The 18,439-nt window shown below is 44.1% G+C and overlaps 2 protein-coding genes across 2 annotated transcripts in view; one reads left to right on the plus strand and one right to left on the minus strand.

Moving 5' to 3' along the window:
• Nucleotides 1–212: 212 nt before the first annotated feature.
• Nucleotides 213–7,605, plus strand: Zcchc9 (zinc finger CCHC-type containing 9). The gene is made up of 5 exons (XM_051172510.1): nt 213–611; nt 3,540–3,690; nt 3,853–3,945; nt 5,599–5,667; nt 7,173–7,605. The coding sequence occupies exons 1-5, from the start codon at nt 228–230 to the stop codon at nt 7,289–7,291; spliced, it is 816 nt and encodes a 271-aa protein (XP_051028467.1). The 5' UTR covers nt 213–227; the 3' UTR covers nt 7,292–7,605.
• A 4,438-nt stretch (nt 7,606–12,043) lies between these two features.
• Nucleotides 12,044–18,439, minus strand: part of Acot12 (acyl-CoA thioesterase 12) — a 39,725-nt gene continuing 33,329 nt past the window's right edge. Inside the window, exons 12-15 of the mRNA XM_051172400.1 lie at nt 16,003–16,136; nt 14,320–14,448; nt 12,545–12,671; nt 12,044–12,320 (exon numbers count right to left, since the gene is read on the minus strand). Coding sequence (XP_051028357.1) covers nt 12,168–12,320; nt 12,545–12,671; nt 14,320–14,448; nt 16,003–16,136 — 543 coding nt within the window. The 3' untranslated portion in view covers nt 12,044–12,167. The remainder of the gene's footprint in view (nt 12,321–12,544; nt 12,672–14,319; nt 14,449–16,002; nt 16,137–18,439) is intronic.

Genomic DNA, 18,439 nt, shown 5'->3' on the forward strand with positions numbered 1-18,439 from the left:
TGGAGTGGAACTTCTCCGATCAATGCCAAAACTATTTTAGAGAAATGTCTTTGCAGCACACCATGTGTCAATGCAGATACTTACATGAAAATTTTAGTGGTTTAAAGTTTAAAATACTGAGTATGTTTGATAACAATGGCCTGTCTGTCATCTTCAGTTTTTAATTAATTGACCAATTACTGCATGTGCTTATCTTACAGATCGGTTGAAGCGCCTCTAATGAAACCATGACCAGGTGGGCTAGAGTTACCACCTCCAATAGTAAGAGACCCTTGTCTGCAACATCATGGGAGGACATGAGGAAGGGGCCTGCGGAGAGGGCAGGGCAAAACTTTCCAAAGTATAAACAACGTCAAGTCGGTGGGCTGCCCCTTAAAAATGACACCCCTCAAGCAAAACACAAAAGGAACAAAAAGAAAAAAGAGTACTTGAATGAAGATGTGAACGGATTCATGGAATACCTGAAACAGAACTCAAAAATGCTTCACAATGGAGAGCTGATAGCAACGGACAGCCAGGAAGTGAGGGAAGAAGTCGAAGTGGCCTTAAGGAAAGACAGGCGACGGGAAGGAAGACGGTTAAAGAGGCAAGCGGCAAAGAAGAATGCAATGGTGAGACCGGCGTGGCTGTGCTGCTTACTTCTTTGTGTAACTAGAGGCTGTCAGTCATCTGCTCATACAATATGTATTTTAACAGTGCAGTTACTGCTGTCCTGGTGCATCTCCTTAAGGCTTGTGCTTGCTTAGCATGTATGCGTGTGTGTGTGTGTGTGTGTATACACATATATGTATGTACACATACTTAGTATACTGGTTAGTTGTCGTAAGACCACTACACAAATGATAGCATTCCCATATTGCAGGCAGAAAACACAGAAGTATGTCCAGATTAAGTAACTGGACGAGAGCCACTTGGTAGGTGCTAGAGGTGAAAGTCAAACTGAACTCAAAGCCTGTGTTTGTCTTATGGTAACACGTTTTCAAAGAGCCGCTGAAAAGCAACCACTCGATACCACAAGCTCAAGGTGGTTCTCGTTACTTGGAAGGAGTGCATGCTCTTCCTGTTAGCCATAAAATACTCATTCCCAAGAAAGAGGTCGGATCCCTGTCACCCTCTCTACATGGAAGTTAAGGACTCTTCACAAAATATATTTGGCAACAGAGGCTGCAGAAGCCTGGGTGGGAAACTTCCCTGCCTGGTAGAGGCCAGGCACCGCGACTTCACAGGGCCAGTGCTTGTTATGGCTTCCAAGCTCATAGCAACCCTCCTGCTGGGAATGGAATACAGCTGTGGGCCTCCATGCCTAGCCAGAGCATGTATGCTTGTACCCGTTTGTGCTCAGGCGCGTGTTGTGAGGTTGGTTTGTGGGTGGCTGGGGTTATAGATATAGACCACCATGCCTAGCCAAAAGCCATTTGTGTGCAGTGTATATGTGTGTAAGTAGGCAAGAGGGTGTGCATATGAGTGCACAGTGTACATGTTTGTAAGTAGGCAAAAGCATGAGTTGTGTGTGTGCACAGTGTACATGTAGACAAGAGCATGAGTGTGTGTGTATGTGTGTGCACAGTGTACATGTATGTAAGTAGGCAAGAGCATGAGTGTGTGTACCTGTGTGCACAGTGTACATGTATGTAAGTAAGCAAGAACATGTGTGTGGAGACCAGAGGACATTCAGGCATCACTCCTTAGGCACCATCCACCTGTTTTGAAGGTGGGGTCTTTTGCAGTCTCCCATTGTCCTGGAACTTTCTAGTTAGACCCTACAGGCTGGCCAACAGCCCGCGTGCCTCTCCAGTATTAGGATTCTACGTTGCTTCGCCACACTTGATTTTCTACGTGGCATCTGAGGCTTGAGTCAGGTTGTCATGCCTGTGCGGCATGCACTTTACTGCCTTGCTAAGTGTTTGTGGGTCATATAAATTTTTATTTTATATGTATAAGTGTATGGCCTCCATATATGTCTATGCACCACTTGTGTGTCTGGTGCCCAGGAGGCCAGAGGAGGGTGGTGGTTCCCCTAGGACTGAAGTTACAGATAGTTATAAGTCCCTACCCCCTCTTGTAGGTGCTAGGAATCAAACTCAGATCCTCTGGGAAATCAGCAGGGCTCTTATATCAGGGCACATCTCCAGACCTAATTCCATTGTGCATGGGTGGTTGCAATTTTTTGAAAATCGGTATTGCTTATCATAATACCAATTAGAGTATTTTGCATGCACACCCCCTATTTGGACAGAAATTTCAATATTATTTAGTATGATGCTTAAACTTTTAAAGTCTTTTCCATGTAAGAAAAGAGTTCCTTTTTAAGTTGTTTTATAAATCACAATAAAAATTAGTGCTGGTGGTTTTATTAGCTGTTACGTAGTCTTCAATTTTGCGTCAGCTGATCACTTTATTAGAGACAGCAAGTCTGTACAGCAGCCAGATGAGATACATTGCTGTGAACTGTTGCTGAACCAGGAGTGCAGCCCACCATGCCTTCCGCAGCTTCTGTAGGCTGTGACATCACTTACACTTCCTGTCCAACTAGCCCCGTACTCCTGCAAGTAGAAAACCTGGGCCATCACTTCCTGGCACTCAGAAACTTCAGAAACCCCACCCCACCCCTGCCCCATACTCTGGTATCGCACAATCAGGAGGTACCAAGGTACCAAGGATAAGGATGTTGAGTTGTGTGTGTGTGGCCTCAGATTTTGAAGCACTTGGCTTACAGAAGCCTGTTGAGGATGTGTCAGAGCCTTAATTTGGGGGAGACTCTCTATCATAGGGTTTGGCCAGTGGCTTGACCTTTTCTTTCTGACAGGATTTTTCTTCCATGCCATTTGTCCCACTGTTGTGTTTATGTGACCAGGCAGCTATTCTAGTGATTTCCTCACCTTCCTGTTCTTTCTAGTGGCTGTGGACTGGCCCCTGCTCAGCAGGCTAGTGCTCCTCAGTGCTATCCTTAACGTTTTGGGTCTCAGATGCCATAATTTTTAAATACCCCCGCCCTAATGATACTTGGGTGCCTCCCAGCACAGATGAAGCTTGGCTTCTGAGCAGGCTCCACTCAGCCATCCGAACACAGCCGCCTGCTTGACCTACCTGGGCACCTCATGTCTTATGATCTGAATCATAGTGGCAGCACTGAGACTAGCTTCAGTCAACTATGTGAAGTTTAAAAATACAGGTATTGATTAGCCATCGTCTGACTTGTACAGAGCCCGCTCCCTCAGACACGCCCTTTGTCTTCTGGTGCAGGAGTCTTTAATAAAAAAGTATATGATCCATAGTTGTTTGATTCATTTGAGCAATTGCCTCCTACAAAGCCACTTATAACCTTGTGTCTGGGTCACAGATTAATTCATGGATTAGTAGAATTAATTCTGAGAAGCATGTAAGTCCCTGGGACAAAAATGGCACCCGACTGTTTGGAGATGTGGAACGTACTTTCTTGTACAAATACATCACTGATGCAAAATAAAGAAAGTTTTGATGAAATACTGGTGAAGGCAAGAGAGTAGTTTTACCATGGAAGCTCATATTTTGTTTTCCAGGTATGTTTCCATTGCAGACAGCCTGGTCATGGGGTTGCTGACTGCCCAGCTGTGCTAGAAAGTCAGGACATGGGCACTGGCATCTGTTACCGCTGCGGGTCCACAGAGCATGAGATCACCAAGTGCAGAGCCAGCGTAGACCCCGCCCTCGGTATGTTCTCTTTCACGTCCTTGTTTGGTGCTGTGGGAGGGTGAGCACTAAATAGCCACCTTGGTAAAAAGATGTCTTTTCAGTTTACAGTATTTTAAAGTGACGCGAATTACACGACTTGTCATATACACAATAAGTTAATGAGAACACTGATTCTTACAGGCGAATTTCCATTTGCAAAATGCTTTGTCTGTGGAGAGATGGGACACCTGTCCAGGTCCTGCCCTGATAACACCAAAGGCGTCTATGCTGACGGTGAGTGCTGTTAACCCTCACCTGACCAAGGGCTCAGGCCCGTGCACCGTCACTCAGAATTAAGATCTGACTTTTTAAATCTGATTTGAGTGTCTTTACCAAATACTGTGCTGTGCTGGGCTATTTGTGCTCTGTAGTGTGATTTATCAATAAATCAGGAAAAGCTAAAGCATGCTTCTCAAACTTCTTGCTTTAGCATTATTTGTGAGAAAATATTAAACATCTGTGGGTGGGTAAGCTCAACAGAAGGAGAAAGATTATATCCCAAATTAGTAAAAGATATTAAAAGCAGTGCAATGAATGCATCAGTGTCGTAGCATGTCATTCCACCAGAGAGAGGTGTGTACTGTTCCTTTTGTTGTGATAATTTGTTTCTGGAATTTCTCAGTACTCGTGACCTGGGGCTTCCTGTAACTTTCTTGTCTGGCTCAGTTAGTGTCTTAAGAGCCTGCAGTAAAGACTGTTGTGTCTGAGACCTGCAGGGTGGGGTTGTAAGAAGGTGGCTGGTGCCCTTGGGTCCTGGATATGTCTCTGCTGTATCTTGAGTTCCCCATCCCAAGGATCAGCTGTGGATCTTTGCCAAATGACTGGCCTTGTGTCAGTTTGTCGCCTGCAAAATGGAGATGAGGAAATTTGATTTTATTGATTTTAAGAGATACCTTTCACAGTTTTATATCTGAAATCAAAATGTATTGCACTATTGGGATCTTTTTTTTGTCTCGTGAAGTAATGACGTCTTACGATCAGTGGTGTCTTAGATTTTTGCTCAGTTGTGGCCTTCATCTTTTTTAAAGTAAGTGTATTAGTCCAAGGCCTCTTCTGGCTTCACCGTGCCATAAAGAAGGATCTCGGGCATGGAAAGTTGACTTGTGCACAAGAATGGCTTTGCGTGGCTAGCCAGATGGACCGTTTTTGTTGTTGTTGTGAAGCAAGAGGGGTACATCCTATACACATGAGACAGGTTTGCATCCTATGGGGACATCTTCTGATGAGTCACCTCACACACATATGATTATGAGAGAACTTGGTTGTGGTGGGAAACACAAGGTGGGGAAACCACATGCTATAACTGCACCATCCTGCAGTGTTGCTTAAATAAGGCAGATGGGAGTGTTTTCTCCAGTTAGAAGGACCGGCACGTGGAAGGCACTGGAACAGACCTGCCTGAGTGAGTCACTGCCGCACCTGACTAGGAGGTAGAGCAGTGGCACTCACTAGCCTTTTGGGGGCGCCACTCGCTTGCTTAGAAACTGATAGAAACTGTGGCCATCCTTCTGAGGGCGCAAAAATTTATCTGCACACAAGTTTTGTTTCCAAGTGAAGGCTCCATGCCTTGACTGTCCCTCCATGAGTCATCCTCCTAGACTTCGTCCCAGAGGTGTTGGTCAGGTGCCTTCGGTCACGTTTCTCTTCTCCACTGCTCTCCGGAAGGTCCAGTACAAGAAGGAGTGACTGGGTACCACTTAGCATTTCGAAATGTGGGAGTGGCCAATGGGTGGCTAAAAGGAGTGATGGCACCCATCCAGCCTCCTGACTCCAGCTGCCTTTACAGGCATCAGGGATGTGGGGATCAGACTCAATGTGAAATTGCTCACCAATGTTACAAGCCCCGCATGAGGATGATATAGTACTCAGTGACTCTCTTTTTCCTAGGTGGTGGCTGTAAGCTCTGTGGCTCTGTGGACCATTTTAAGAAAGATTGCCCTGAAAATCAGAATTCAGGTGAGTTCCTAGGCTTCCATCTATAAGAGGTGTTCCTCTCCGGCTCCATTAGTAATAACTTGTAGAGGCACTGTTGCCTTCAGACAGCTGCCATGAGTGGCCTTACCACATGTGTGAGCAATCAGCACAGTCCCAAGTCCCTGAACACCAGGTCTGTTCTGGGCCAAGCGAGCTGGTAAGCTGCAGGACCCTGTTCTGAAAAGCATCTCCCACAAGCTTCCTATTTGCCAGAAATGGAGTTAAGTATACCAGGACTTACTTTGTCACTTAGCAAAAACATATTGATTCCTCAGATGACAAAATTAATCTTCAGCATTCATACGCCCAAGTGTCCTCTTGCACGTTGCTCTGTGTGTTCCAAAATGGTTGTCAAAGCTGTTAAACTTATTAAAAATGTGTCATCAGCACAGCATCTGCTAGTACTTTTTTTTTTTCCTAGTGAAATATGAGCCTTGGCCGTTAAAAGCTTCCTAAGTGTCCACTGTTACTTACAGCACACTTCTAAGGAAGGAGAGATCTTATTCCCTGAGTTTGTCAGGATTAGAATCCTGAACTGAAGAAAGAGACCCAGGTTTGGGGATGTGGCTCAGGCGGTTCCCTAATTGGGATGAGGATCTGACTAAAAAGCTGGGTGTGGTGCTGAGCACTGGGGAGTGGGGAGAGGCGGGTCCCTGGGGCTTGCCAGGCACTTAGCCTAGCCTACTTGTTGACCTCCAAGGCAGAGAGATCCTGTCTCAAAAACAAGATAGATGGTGCTTGTGAAATGACAGTTGTATTCTGGCTTCCACACGCATGCACAACTTGTGCCTGTATAGTCCCACACATCAACTCACCTATATACATATACACACCAAAATAAAAGTAAGGAGAGGCAGTAGGCCACCCCAGTAGTGCTTCTTAGAGAAAAAGCACATTTCTTCTTACCTCATGTAGTCCTGGTCACTGCTGAGTCTTCTCGTTCTTGCATTCTTGCCCTGATGCTCAGATGTGAAAATCAGGAGCCCTGGTTTAAAGCCATGGCTAGAAGGAGACCATCTCTCTGTGGTATAGGCAGTGAGATTGAAAGGGGATTGGAGTTCTCCCTCCTGGGAGGATTGCCGCTTCCCAAGCGACAAAACTGACAAGCAGATGTTGAATAATTTCGCAGGTGGGATCTGTGCATGTAAAACTGATGCCTCCTAAGTCTTGCTGTTTACGGCTCTTGGAATTCATTGACTCTTCAGTGATGAACTCTGGGAAAGAATGAAGGAGCTTTCTCATCAGTTTGTGCATTGCAAAGTAGCGGCTGCATTTCCCTAATTGGGACGAGAAATTGCCTGTGGTACTCAGAAATCAAGGGTTCTAATCAATGACAGAGTTGCTCACTTTCCTGCAGTGATGGAGTCTCCTCTCCTTGTGATTATTCCTGTCAAAACTAGTTCCTTGCTAAACCGATACCACTCCAAGTGGAAGCATTTGATTATTGCTGTTTTTATATCGTGATTTTTTTTTTAATCCCTCTGCAGATCGAATCGTCACAGTTGGTCGCTGGGCAAAGGGAATGAGTGCAGACTATGAAGAAGTTCTGGATGTGCCCAAACCTCAAAAGCCTAAGACAAAAGTGCCCAAAGTTGTTAATTTTTGATTATTGATAATTATCACCTTACTGTGACTTTCCAAAATAGGTCTTTAGGGGTTAGAGCTGGGCACCTGTCGAGGCAAGCCTATATCACAAACTCTGACCTTGGTTGGGCAAGTTGCCTGCATTCTGTTCATCAAGGAGTACAGGGTGATCAGTTGTACTCTCCAGGCTCGTGCGTGTGTGTGTGTGTGTGTGTGTGTGTGTGTGTGTGTGTGTGTGTGTGTGTGTCTGTCTGTCTGTCTGTCTGTCTGTGTCTGTCTGTCTGTCTGTCTGTTCATATTCAAGACAGATTCTATGTAGCCCAGGTTGGCTTCACACTAGTGACTCAGTGTCCTGAGTACTGAGATTACAGGTGGTGAGCCCGAGAACATATTTAACAGACAGAACTTAGACAAAGCTAAGTGGCTGTATACCTGATTGTGACTGTCATCTCTAGAAATGTAAATTATGAATCAAAGTTGACGCCCCATACACAAAGCACATAGCTTTGAGTTTGTGAATAAATAAATGTTTTATTATATGTTAATTCAGAGGATCAATTTATTGTAATAGAAATATATTTATATGTTCTCACAAACTCTGTAACTTTTAATACTGAATAAAATGATATCAGCTGTTTGCTTATGGTGAGCTGGTCATCATTACTCTCTCTGTCAAGTCCCTTTGGAAGCAAGATTGTTTGTAAGCCTTAATATACTGGGATCTGTTTGGTTTTGATACAGAGTAGAAATTATTAAACTTAAAAAATTATTAAACTCTATCATCACAGCTCTTTTTGGATTTCAAGTTTTCAAGAGAGAAATTCTAGCCAAAGAAAAAACAATGTTCCATCTTCAGACCGAGTGACGGCATGACAGATTGTGTGTTAGACTTCCCAGCACTGAAGATGAGTCAGGGTGTGATGGAAGCATCAGCATAATAGAGTTAGAGCACTAATCAGAGATCCATTAGCTTCTTTGTCTGATTTGACGAATACATGCATATTTAATACATACACTCCACACGCCCTGCCACTGCCATTGTGCCGCATAATGGAGTGACTGGTGGTTTGCATGTTGCCTTTGAAATTTTACCTGATTGAATCCATTTGTAACTAAAGGAAACAGCTGTGATTAGCCACCGACGCTGCAAAAGCTAAATATTTACCAAATAAGAAAAAGAAACGCGGTCTCTGTTTTCATGCCTGCACAGCTTAACAGTTCGGATCTTAATAGGAGCTGTGTGTGCTGTTCTTTTTGGTGAGGAAAACAACGTAATGACAAAACAGTGCTCCCTACCCCGAGAACTTAAGGGGATGCATGCCACTTCCAGTGGATTGCAAGCCCTGCTGCTGGAGTTAAGACTCCCGTGTGCTCGCAGGAGCGGAGGGAAGTCATGTTTTCCGGACAGTCCTCAGTGCCGCAGTGCAGGTGGCCAGTTTGCCTTCCTTAGATCACTCGGTTTATGTTAATAGTTTGTCAGTTAGGGAGTGAAAACAGTAAAAATAAATTCCAGATGTTGAAGGCACCATTTGGCAAGTCACGGATACTCCAAAGGATGGCCTGGGGCCAGGGATGATAGGAGACCGCATTGATTAGCTATTTCTTGAGCTGGGGATGCTTGAGAAAGTTGACAGTTGCTTTGCCCACGCAGCAGGCAAGCTCTGCTTGGTTTTGGGCACTGGGAGGATGGCTGTGACTGTTGGAGGCTGTGCGCATTCCAGTGAGTGGGACTGAGGAGTGGAGTTGAAGTAGGGCAAACATCAGAAAGCTATGTTTTATTATGTGATCAGGATGTTTTGTTGAACTCCTAAGACTTGGCTAGGAGCAGCTGCTGGGAGAAGGGTCCCTTGAGCTCCCCATTTGAGAGGAGATAGTCCATCCTGGCAGACAAGGCATGGCGGTCAGAGCACGAGACAGAATCCGTAGTCAGGAAGCAGAGAGGCCTGGAAAGTGAAGCTGAGCTAAGAAACCTAAAGGTCGACCTGCAATATTTCCCCACCCCAACACCCTCCTCTAGCTGTGGACTAAGTGTTCAAACCCGAGCTTTTAAGTACCTGTCACTGCTGCAGTCTCACTTGGGTCTCGGCCTTTCCAAGAGTGAGCCAGAGGAATTGTACTTGGGAGTTGTCACCGTGTCACTCTTTCTGTGTCTTTAGTTTATGCTCACGAGTCTCTACTCACCATCAAATCAATTCTCCGGACACTCATTTTCCTTATCCTCCTTTATTTTCCAAACAAACAAACAAACAAACAAACAACCCAACTGACCTTCCCACATTGCATATTGCTTATTCACTTTATTTATAGTATAATAAGTGCATTCCAATTCCTTGCAAAAACTGCAGAGCAAAGAAGTGCCTAGCAGAAAAGGTCTCAGTAGAATGAATGGAAACATGACCCACAAAGATAGCTAGTACATGTGGTAAAGGGTCTTCCAGCCAAACCTGACGATCTCTGATCAACCCTTGGGACCCACATGGTGGAAAAAGAGAACTGACCTCCACAAAGGTGCAGTGGCACGTGTCCACCCACACCGATCAAATGAACACACACAAAACAAATAAATTAAATGTCATAAAAAGGGCTTAAGACAGTGCAAACCCAAGGGCTATTGCACTTCACAACTGGAATGCATTGGAGCATTGTTTTTAGGTTTGGTTTCGAAATAGCCTACGAAGACCACAGCACGCTGCTGTCTTTTCTTGTATGGTGGTCTTTCAAAATCTATAAATCAAGGAATCCTAAGAATGAACATTTCCATTTAGGATTGTGTTGACTGATCCTGAGACAGCCAGCTGGGTGGGCTCGGCATCTCTGCTCGGAAGCATAGAAATAGAATCTCTTGGGAAGGTTAGAAAAAATTGTTTGATAGGTTAGGTGAGACTGGGGAAACAGCAGGCCCTTCCTGTGTCATAAGACTGGGACAAACTGAACAGCTCGTGAAGATGGGCATGCCTCACACCCATACCTCCCATTCCAGCTGTCGCCAACCTCCTGTGACCAGCAGTACTTGAAAGGGGACTGATGTGGCTGAAGAACTTTTAAAAATTCATTTAGTTTTAAGGAATTTGTGAGGCTAATGACAATAATATCAGTGGATGCAGGTAGGTTTAGACTATGCCTGTGTTACCTAGCTGACCCAGTGTGCCTGTCACTCCATCAAATACTGCCTGGGGATAGTCAATGGAAAATTCTAGAATTAAGCAATTTATAAGTGTTGGGGGGGTGGGAGAGTGCGCGCGCATGCGTGCACAAGTGTGTGTATGTTTATGTAGCATTCTGCATAGCATGTTGAAATTAGTCCCACGTAGATAATGAACCATCATCCTCACATCCAACAAATCTACAGTGTTTTCCTTGCCTGTCTATTAGTCGTTTGATATTCCTGTCATAATACCACAGTTTCAAGACAGAAGGCCCACCACAGCTAATGCTGCATCACAGTGCCTACAAAATTCACCTCAGCTTAGCTCATCTGTGTGCTGCATCATTTCTACTCACTCATCTCAGGAAGATGGAGGAAAGGTTAGGCCAGCGTGGTATTCACAGCTTTTATTATAGCACATTGTTGTAATGGCTCGATTTTATTCAAGGCTGTTGCAGATCTCTAACTTACTAGCTAAGATTTGTCATAAGTACATGGTATGGGGACAAACCTACAACAGGTGACAGTGTTCGGAGTAGTCAGTAACCCTCCTAGAGACGGGGGATCCTGCAGAGTAGAGTGGACAATGCCCCTGTGTCTCAATGTGAGTCCGCTAAAATTACTCACAGAATTTCTGTTTCTATTCAGGAAAATATTTCAAGAACAATTCAAAGGCCAAGTCTACACAAATAGCATTTAAAAGTATCTTCATTTCAGAACTGTGGGATTTTAACACACTAAGTTGTAGTGTGATGTATAAGCCATTTGTTACTAATTCTTTTACCTTTTAGAACATAAAATGTTTCCAGAAGTCCTCTTAGTTCTAGAATGTTCTATTCTGTGTATCTACTCTTTTGATAGATAAATAGTACTTTATAAAATTAGAATGCAGTATAAAGTTCATATACAGGAAAACCTTGAAGCAGATAAATAAACATAAAAGTGGGAGGAGGCAGGCGAGCAGAGGTAGAGGTCTGGTGAGCTCAGAGCAGCATATCCCTAACCTGTCTCATGGTCTCACTTCTCCTTCAATTGGTAAAAACCCCCTTTGAAGAGGCCAGCCTGACACATTCTGTTTTGTCTTAGGAGTTAAGACACTGCGATGTGGAATGATAAATGTTGACATCTAGGGGATAAAAAGCTAATGGATAGATGTGACGAAGAACTCCACTAATATTGTCTTTGAAATATCACACTTTACAGGTACCTGGCGTGGGATATATAGAGAAATAGATACTAAATTGGCCATCTACCTGGAATGTACATGAAATGACACGAGCAAAGTAGTTCCTATTACTAAAATTGATTGGATTCCATTATACTTTAATGCTTCCTAATTTAAAGTTCTAAAACATGGAATACATCTTCTCAGAGACTCCCGACAAAGGTGTCTGCTGCCCATGGAACAGTATTAAACACCTGTAAGCTAATATCCCACCACCACGTCACATTTTACAAACTTATCATTGCAGAATACACGTTGAGTTCTGTAACCTGGAGACGTCTGTGATAGTTTTAACTCATATTGTGCCATTTTTATACATCACGTGACATTGCATCCAGGCAATTTCTCAGTGGCTGTGCAGGGAGGCTTTAGAGATCTTGTAGTTTGAATCCATAGTATCTTCATAACTGTTTTTCTTAGGCTGATATGAAATCATTTTATGGCCCCAACACTTGCCAAATGAAAGGGCTAAGGATACTTGGAATTAAACCTGGGGAATTAAATTACAGGTAATTGAGACTTGACCAATCATAACACACTTTTAAGTCCATCATGAGCGGCGGCATTCTCTACAAATTTTATACAAGAGGCTGCAGCTTCCTCGATGGATTTTGACCAGCCACCAATATTGCCAGCAAAGAAAGGGAGGACGCTGTCTGACATCTGGTTTAGGTATGCTACCTGCGTCAAAGAGAAAACACAGCACATTGAGTTTTTGTTGACTTGGAGAATTTTCACGCAAGGGACTGAAACTGTTGCTGGCTGAATCTGGAAGGGGGGAACCAAGGGGCCTTTTAGTGAGGACACATTTTGTAAGACTATGACAACTAGATCTGAGGGAAATGAAGATGTGTCCCCCACATCTGTGAGAATGAATCAAGCTACAAATATCCCATCACACATACGGTGCATGAACTGCTGTCCACAGCCTGGATGAGGAACCCAGCACATATGACCTCACTTCTGGTGTGCTGTGGAGATGGTGGGACGGACGGCAGGGTAACCGACTTCACGGCCACGATGTAGGTGTTACTGAAAGATAAGAGCGCACACGTGGGGGCTGGAGAGATGGCTCAGAGGTTAAGAGCACTGACTATTCTGCTGTTCTTCCAAAGGTCCTGAGTTCAATTCCCAGAAACCACATGGTGGCTCACAACCATCTATAATGTGATCTAATGCCCTCTTCTGGCCTGCGAGCTATGTATATATAATAAATAAAATCTTTAAAAAAAAAAAAAAAAAAAAAAAAAAAGAGCGCACACGTGTTCTAACTCTGAGAGAGAAAGAAGTTTCTGTAGCTACTGGCTTTTATTCATTTAATCGTGTGGTCCCGAGGGTTAAATTTAGGGCCTCCTGTATGTTACACAAGCTATCCAGCCCTGGCGATATCCCTGATCCTTGGGATAATTTCACTGTCCCTGCAAAAGTGACCTCTGAAAACTAGACTCTTCAGGGTGAGTGATCTGCATTAAAAAAAAAACAACAACAACACATCTCTATAGAGACAATCAGACATTGGGGATATGGTAATTTCACAAGGCTGGATGTCGATGAAGATTTTCTGTGCCCCAACAGGTTGTAATCTCAGTCCTTTGTCATTTTTTTTTTTTTTTTTTTTTTTTTTTTTTTTTTTTTTTTAGTTAAAAAGAAAAGCAATTTTCACACAGTAAAGAATACAATAGGCAAGGCAGAGTCAGGTGGATCTCTGTGAGTTCAAGGCCAGCCTGGTTTAAAGTGAGTCCAGGACAGCCAGGTCTACACAGAGAAACCGTGTCTCGGAAGAAAAAGAAAGAAAGAGAAAGAATACAACAGGCTAGGAAATAAAAATGGCCCTTCAGCCTGTTCTAGAGGCTTCAGGCCTATTCTGCCTTGTGAGTGACTTCCCTCACTTCCCCCTGGCTGTGCAGCTCACTACTTTGTATTCATGGATTCATGTGGCATTAGCAAACACACACACACATGTAAATTGTTATACAAATCCAGTCACTTTGCAAACACAGCCGCAAAACCTGATTCTCCATCCAACAACAAACAGTTAGAGACATTTTTATATTTGTGCCCCCATAACTTCTTTATCCTCGTTGGAGGTGGCACACTGTTCTGTGTTGTGGATTTCTCATATTTATAAGTAGCTATCAAATCTATCCATCATACCCTTTGACACACTAGAAGATGCTACAGTGAGCACCTATGTACATTAGTCCACACGTGTGGAGAGATTATCTGGGATACCACTCTTTGGATTCCCACCTCCGTGTGGTCCAGTGAACATGGGAAGGCCACGTGCAAACCTGGATCACAGCCCTAGCACACCGTGAGCCAGTTTAGACGGCTCATACAGCAGAGCCTTTGTAAATTCTAAGTCAGCTTCCGGTGTCGTCACTCCTGCTGACTTCACTGACAAGATTGCTTGAAGGATTTTCAGATACTGATTCTAATCTGTATAGAGCAGAGAGAAGCTGCTTTAGGAAGGATGCTTGTGGGTCCTTTGCAAGGGCTGACAATCCAAGAATGCATTTAAAAATGGTAACTAAGGATTCGTATATATATTTTTTTAAACTGGATGAGAATGATTGCAGACTAGAGACGTCCATTGTGGCACTCTTGTTTTCATATCCTTTCATTCCTAGTCGCCAACAGGCAGCGCTGGGACATCGCATGACCTTAATGTACTACTCACTCATCTTTGAGAGGCTTTCTTCGTGACACAAGCACGACAAAGTCCTTGGGTTTGTCTCCATTGACCACTGAGCAGGTGATGTAATATATCTGGTCATCCTCACTCACCTGGTCTATGACTTCACAGGATCTGTGTGAACAGAACAGTATCCAAGGGCATGCTTTCCACCTGCAAGGATAAGCCACGCACCTCCCTTACCTATTGGCCTGACCTCCTTCTTGACACATGTGGCCAGCTGACCCTCCCCTCACCCATCCCCATGCCTTACATGGACTCTGCTGAAGACTCTTGGCTCAGAAGCAGCAATTTTGCAAGTGATAGGTGTCAGCTGTCTGGCTCCCAGGTCACTTCCCTCAAAACTCTGGGGGAATGCAATAATCTTTTCATAACATTATTGTTTTTTCTAGGATCAAATGAACCATTTTGAAATCTAGCAGGATGTAAGGCCAGTCCAAGTGCTCAGGTAAAGGGACAGAGCATGCTGGGAAGAATGCTAACCTTGAAGTTAAGCCACTTGCTTTTGACTCTCAGACTGCTGCTTACTGGCTAAATTACGTTAGACAAGTCATTTTATTATTTCGTCTGTATAACGTAGATAATACTATCTAGGGGGTTATTGCGTGAGTGAAATGCAAACACATCCTGAAGACCCCCAGAGTCTTAGGTAGGTAGACAAGACAAGTAAGTTGAATTGCAGTCATTTCACTGGCTTCCCCGTTCATTCATGCTCAATTTAAACAGGGTGCCAAGTGGAACAGAATTGTGGGAGAAGCATTTAAAATAAGTTGCCGAAAGATAAGGCATCTTTAAGATGCTGCAGTGTTCTGTAGCCTGCGAGGCCAGGCCTGGGTGTAATCTGTCGCTGTAGAGTAGCAGTAACAAGGCTTATAGCTCCATAGTCATCCCTAGCACAGTCCCTTATATACAGTGACAAAGTATTTTTCATTCTAACATATTCTAACATTCAGTATGTTCTAAATCATCTCTAGGTCACATACGCAATGTAATGTTGTGTTAATACTTTCTATACTATTTAAAGAATGAAGTAAAAAAAAATCTGTGCATGCTTGATGCTGATGCAGCACCCCTACATTTTTACCCCCCACAAGACATAGACTATTTTTAGTACCGAGTGTCTAAATATGCGTACCCAGCAATAGGTATGCAAGCCATATTCCAGCAAAGTGGAAGGGAAGTGATAGCTCCAGGAAGGATGAAATAGAGTGGTGGAAGGAAAGTGGCTGGATGGCAGCAAAGCATGATGGGAGCATCCAGGGAGAGCAGCAAGCAGGACTCACTGCTGACAGCAAAGGCTTAGGAAAGACTCTGCATACCTCCTCAAGAGCAATGAGGCTGAGCAGCGAGAAAAAGGTGTGTGTAGATACTCCAGAGCCCGGCTGAGCTGATCTCAGAAACAGGAATGATATCAACGTTGACATCGTCAGTAATATTACAACAGACGTTGTCCACCTATGCCAACTCGATGCCAACGGCAGGCAGAGGAGGGCAATGCTTGCTGCTTTTTACCTGCCATGCAGCAATTTAAGCAGAACAAGCTCTAACACTTCTCTAAGTCCCCAAATCAACACGTCATGCATTGGCAAGTGAAGATGAGCTACAGTTGATGTTATCTTTCCCACAATGTCAGGCGTGATTAAGAAAAACATTTCAGCTTGTCCTTACATGTAATGGGGGTCCCACAAAGGCCGCTTTGTAAAGTCGGACAGGAGATGGAAAGCCGTGTGTGCTGGGCTGCTAACATACTTTTCAACCTTAACAGATATGCCATCTTGCTCTTCCATGGTATATATTTTTATCTAAAAGATAGGGAGAAAAATTAGGTTACAAGAGAAAATATATATTTTGTACCTCAGACCTCAGAAGGCGCGTGCGCACGCGCATGCGCACACACACACACACACACACACACACACACACACACACACACGAGTGGGCACTCATAAGTGCCTGCCTGCACCAGGTAAGGCATCTAAGTGGTCCACAGCAATCTCACCTCCATCTTGGATGCTCAGACGCCCGATCAGGCTGCTAGTTCTGTGTCACCCAAATAATATGTGGGTTAGCTAATTCACATCATGTTTTTTTAATGAAAAAAAAAAAAAAAAGAACAAAAGCCTTTTCCCTCTTGACTTCTGTGATATTTCTTGCCTTAACACACTAAAGACAGAGAACATCACCAGGGTGCTAGACAGGCCTGTGTCCCCTCTACCCTAACAATAGAGACAAGACTGGACTGCAGTACTTCTCCAGGATGGCAGGCATGTCTTCGAGTGGGCTAAAGGGACCCAAGAAACAAGTCAACTACATTTAGGGAAAACTCAGTTGCTCAAAAGGACCCCTGGAGCATACTTCTTCAGCACGAAGGATTATTCGCTTTCTGAATCTCGAGGCAAGTTTCTAATATATAGCACCTGATAGATAAGTAGGAGACATTTGACACACACTAAAACAGCAACACCATGTCTGTGGCTCTGAGCTGTCTTCCTGGTTTTTGTTTCATTTTGTTTTTGTCTTTTTTTGTCTTTTTTTTTTTTTGGACAATTATCAGAGCAATGTGCTCCACTCAGAGCACATTCTTATTCTGCTCATTTTCTCCATCAATTTCAGGGCGTTTTTGAAGTCAGCATTGAAATTTTCCATCTTATAACCATCCCCACGGCAACAAGCTGTGAGGGACAAACAAACATGTGGTTGGGACTCCAACCACGGGAACCAGGCAGATGGAAAGCAATCAAGCCGTGAAGAGCTGACCTCTATTGAAACATTTATCTCTATCTAAACATAATGTCATCTTCACTATGAGAATGAAGAAATGAGAAATCAATGACAAGTAGCTTAGCCAGCAAACACGTGACTCCCGGCCTCAGTGAAGCACAATTCTTCCAGGCCACGTGTATCTTGAGTTCCAGTGTGAAAAGAAAGGCCTAGCCTAGACTGCCGGTACTTGTTAAATACAAAACCAGCTGGGTATCCACCTGACTGCCATCAGCACAGATCCTAGAGGAATCCCACTGGTGAAAATCCAGAGAGGAGCTTGGAGGGCAGGTGTCTCCAGCCTGGCAGTCGGTGCACTGAAGAGTCAGTGGAGCCAAACGTATGCTTTGCTTTGGGGATGTCTTCTTTGGTGAATTAGGATGTGGGGAGACGTTGTACTATTGCACTGAACACTTGCTTAAAGTTGAATTATGGTCCCCTCCTGCCCACACTCCTAACCTCTTAGACCTTATAATGTGACTTTATATGGAAATAGCATCTTTGCCGATATAATTCACTAAAATGAAGTCATATTGTGGTAAGGTAGGCCCAACATGACTGACGTCTTTATAGTGAAGGGAAGCTGGACACAGACATGCACACAGGGAGGACGCTGTGTGGAGATGAAGGCAGAGTGATGCATCTGCAAGCCAAGGAATGTAAGGCTCACCAGCATGCTTCTAGAAGCCAGGCGAGCAGTGAGGAACTAATTTTCCCTTCTCGTAAGCAACCAGGCAGTCTACGCCTTGATCTCAGAACACCCACTTTCAGCAGGGGCTCCTGCCAGTTCCGGTTGTTTCAGTGGCCCAGGGAGTGGTCTGCTCTTGTGAGGACCTTAGGATATTAAACTACAGTTTTCCAGTGAGCTGCTCTCCAGACACATTTTGTCTTTGAGCCAAAAGGAGTAGCTACCGTTAAATTCTACCTTTGTAGATGGAGCTTACTGACTTTATTCAGTGTCAAGATCCATAATGGATAAGTGAAGACATCTCTTCCTTCCATGATAAGGTGAAGAAGGTAGCAGGAAGTCTTTCTCATTTGCCTGCTTCCTGAACCAATGCCATAGATGCAAAGGAGACAGAAAGACCATGGCCAATTTTAACCCTCTTTAAGTTTGCCAAAGAAAAACCATGGTGGTGGTTTGAATGAGATGTTTCCATCTAAGTCTCTGGCATTTGAATACTTGGTCTCTGGTTGGTGGCTTTTTGGGAAGGCTTAGGAGGTGTGGTCTTGTTGGAAAAGATGTGTCGTTGGGGGTAGGGTTAAGGTTTTAAAAGCCCGTGCCTCTTCCAGTGTGCTCCCCTTGCCTCCGGCTTGAGGCTGAGATGTGAACTCTCTGCTGTTC

Source organism: Acomys russatus, chromosome 30 (assembly GCF_903995435.1).
Source record: "Acomys russatus chromosome 30, mAcoRus1.1, whole genome shotgun sequence".
Classification (NCBI taxonomy): Eukaryota; Metazoa; Chordata; class Mammalia; order Rodentia; family Muridae; genus Acomys; species Acomys russatus.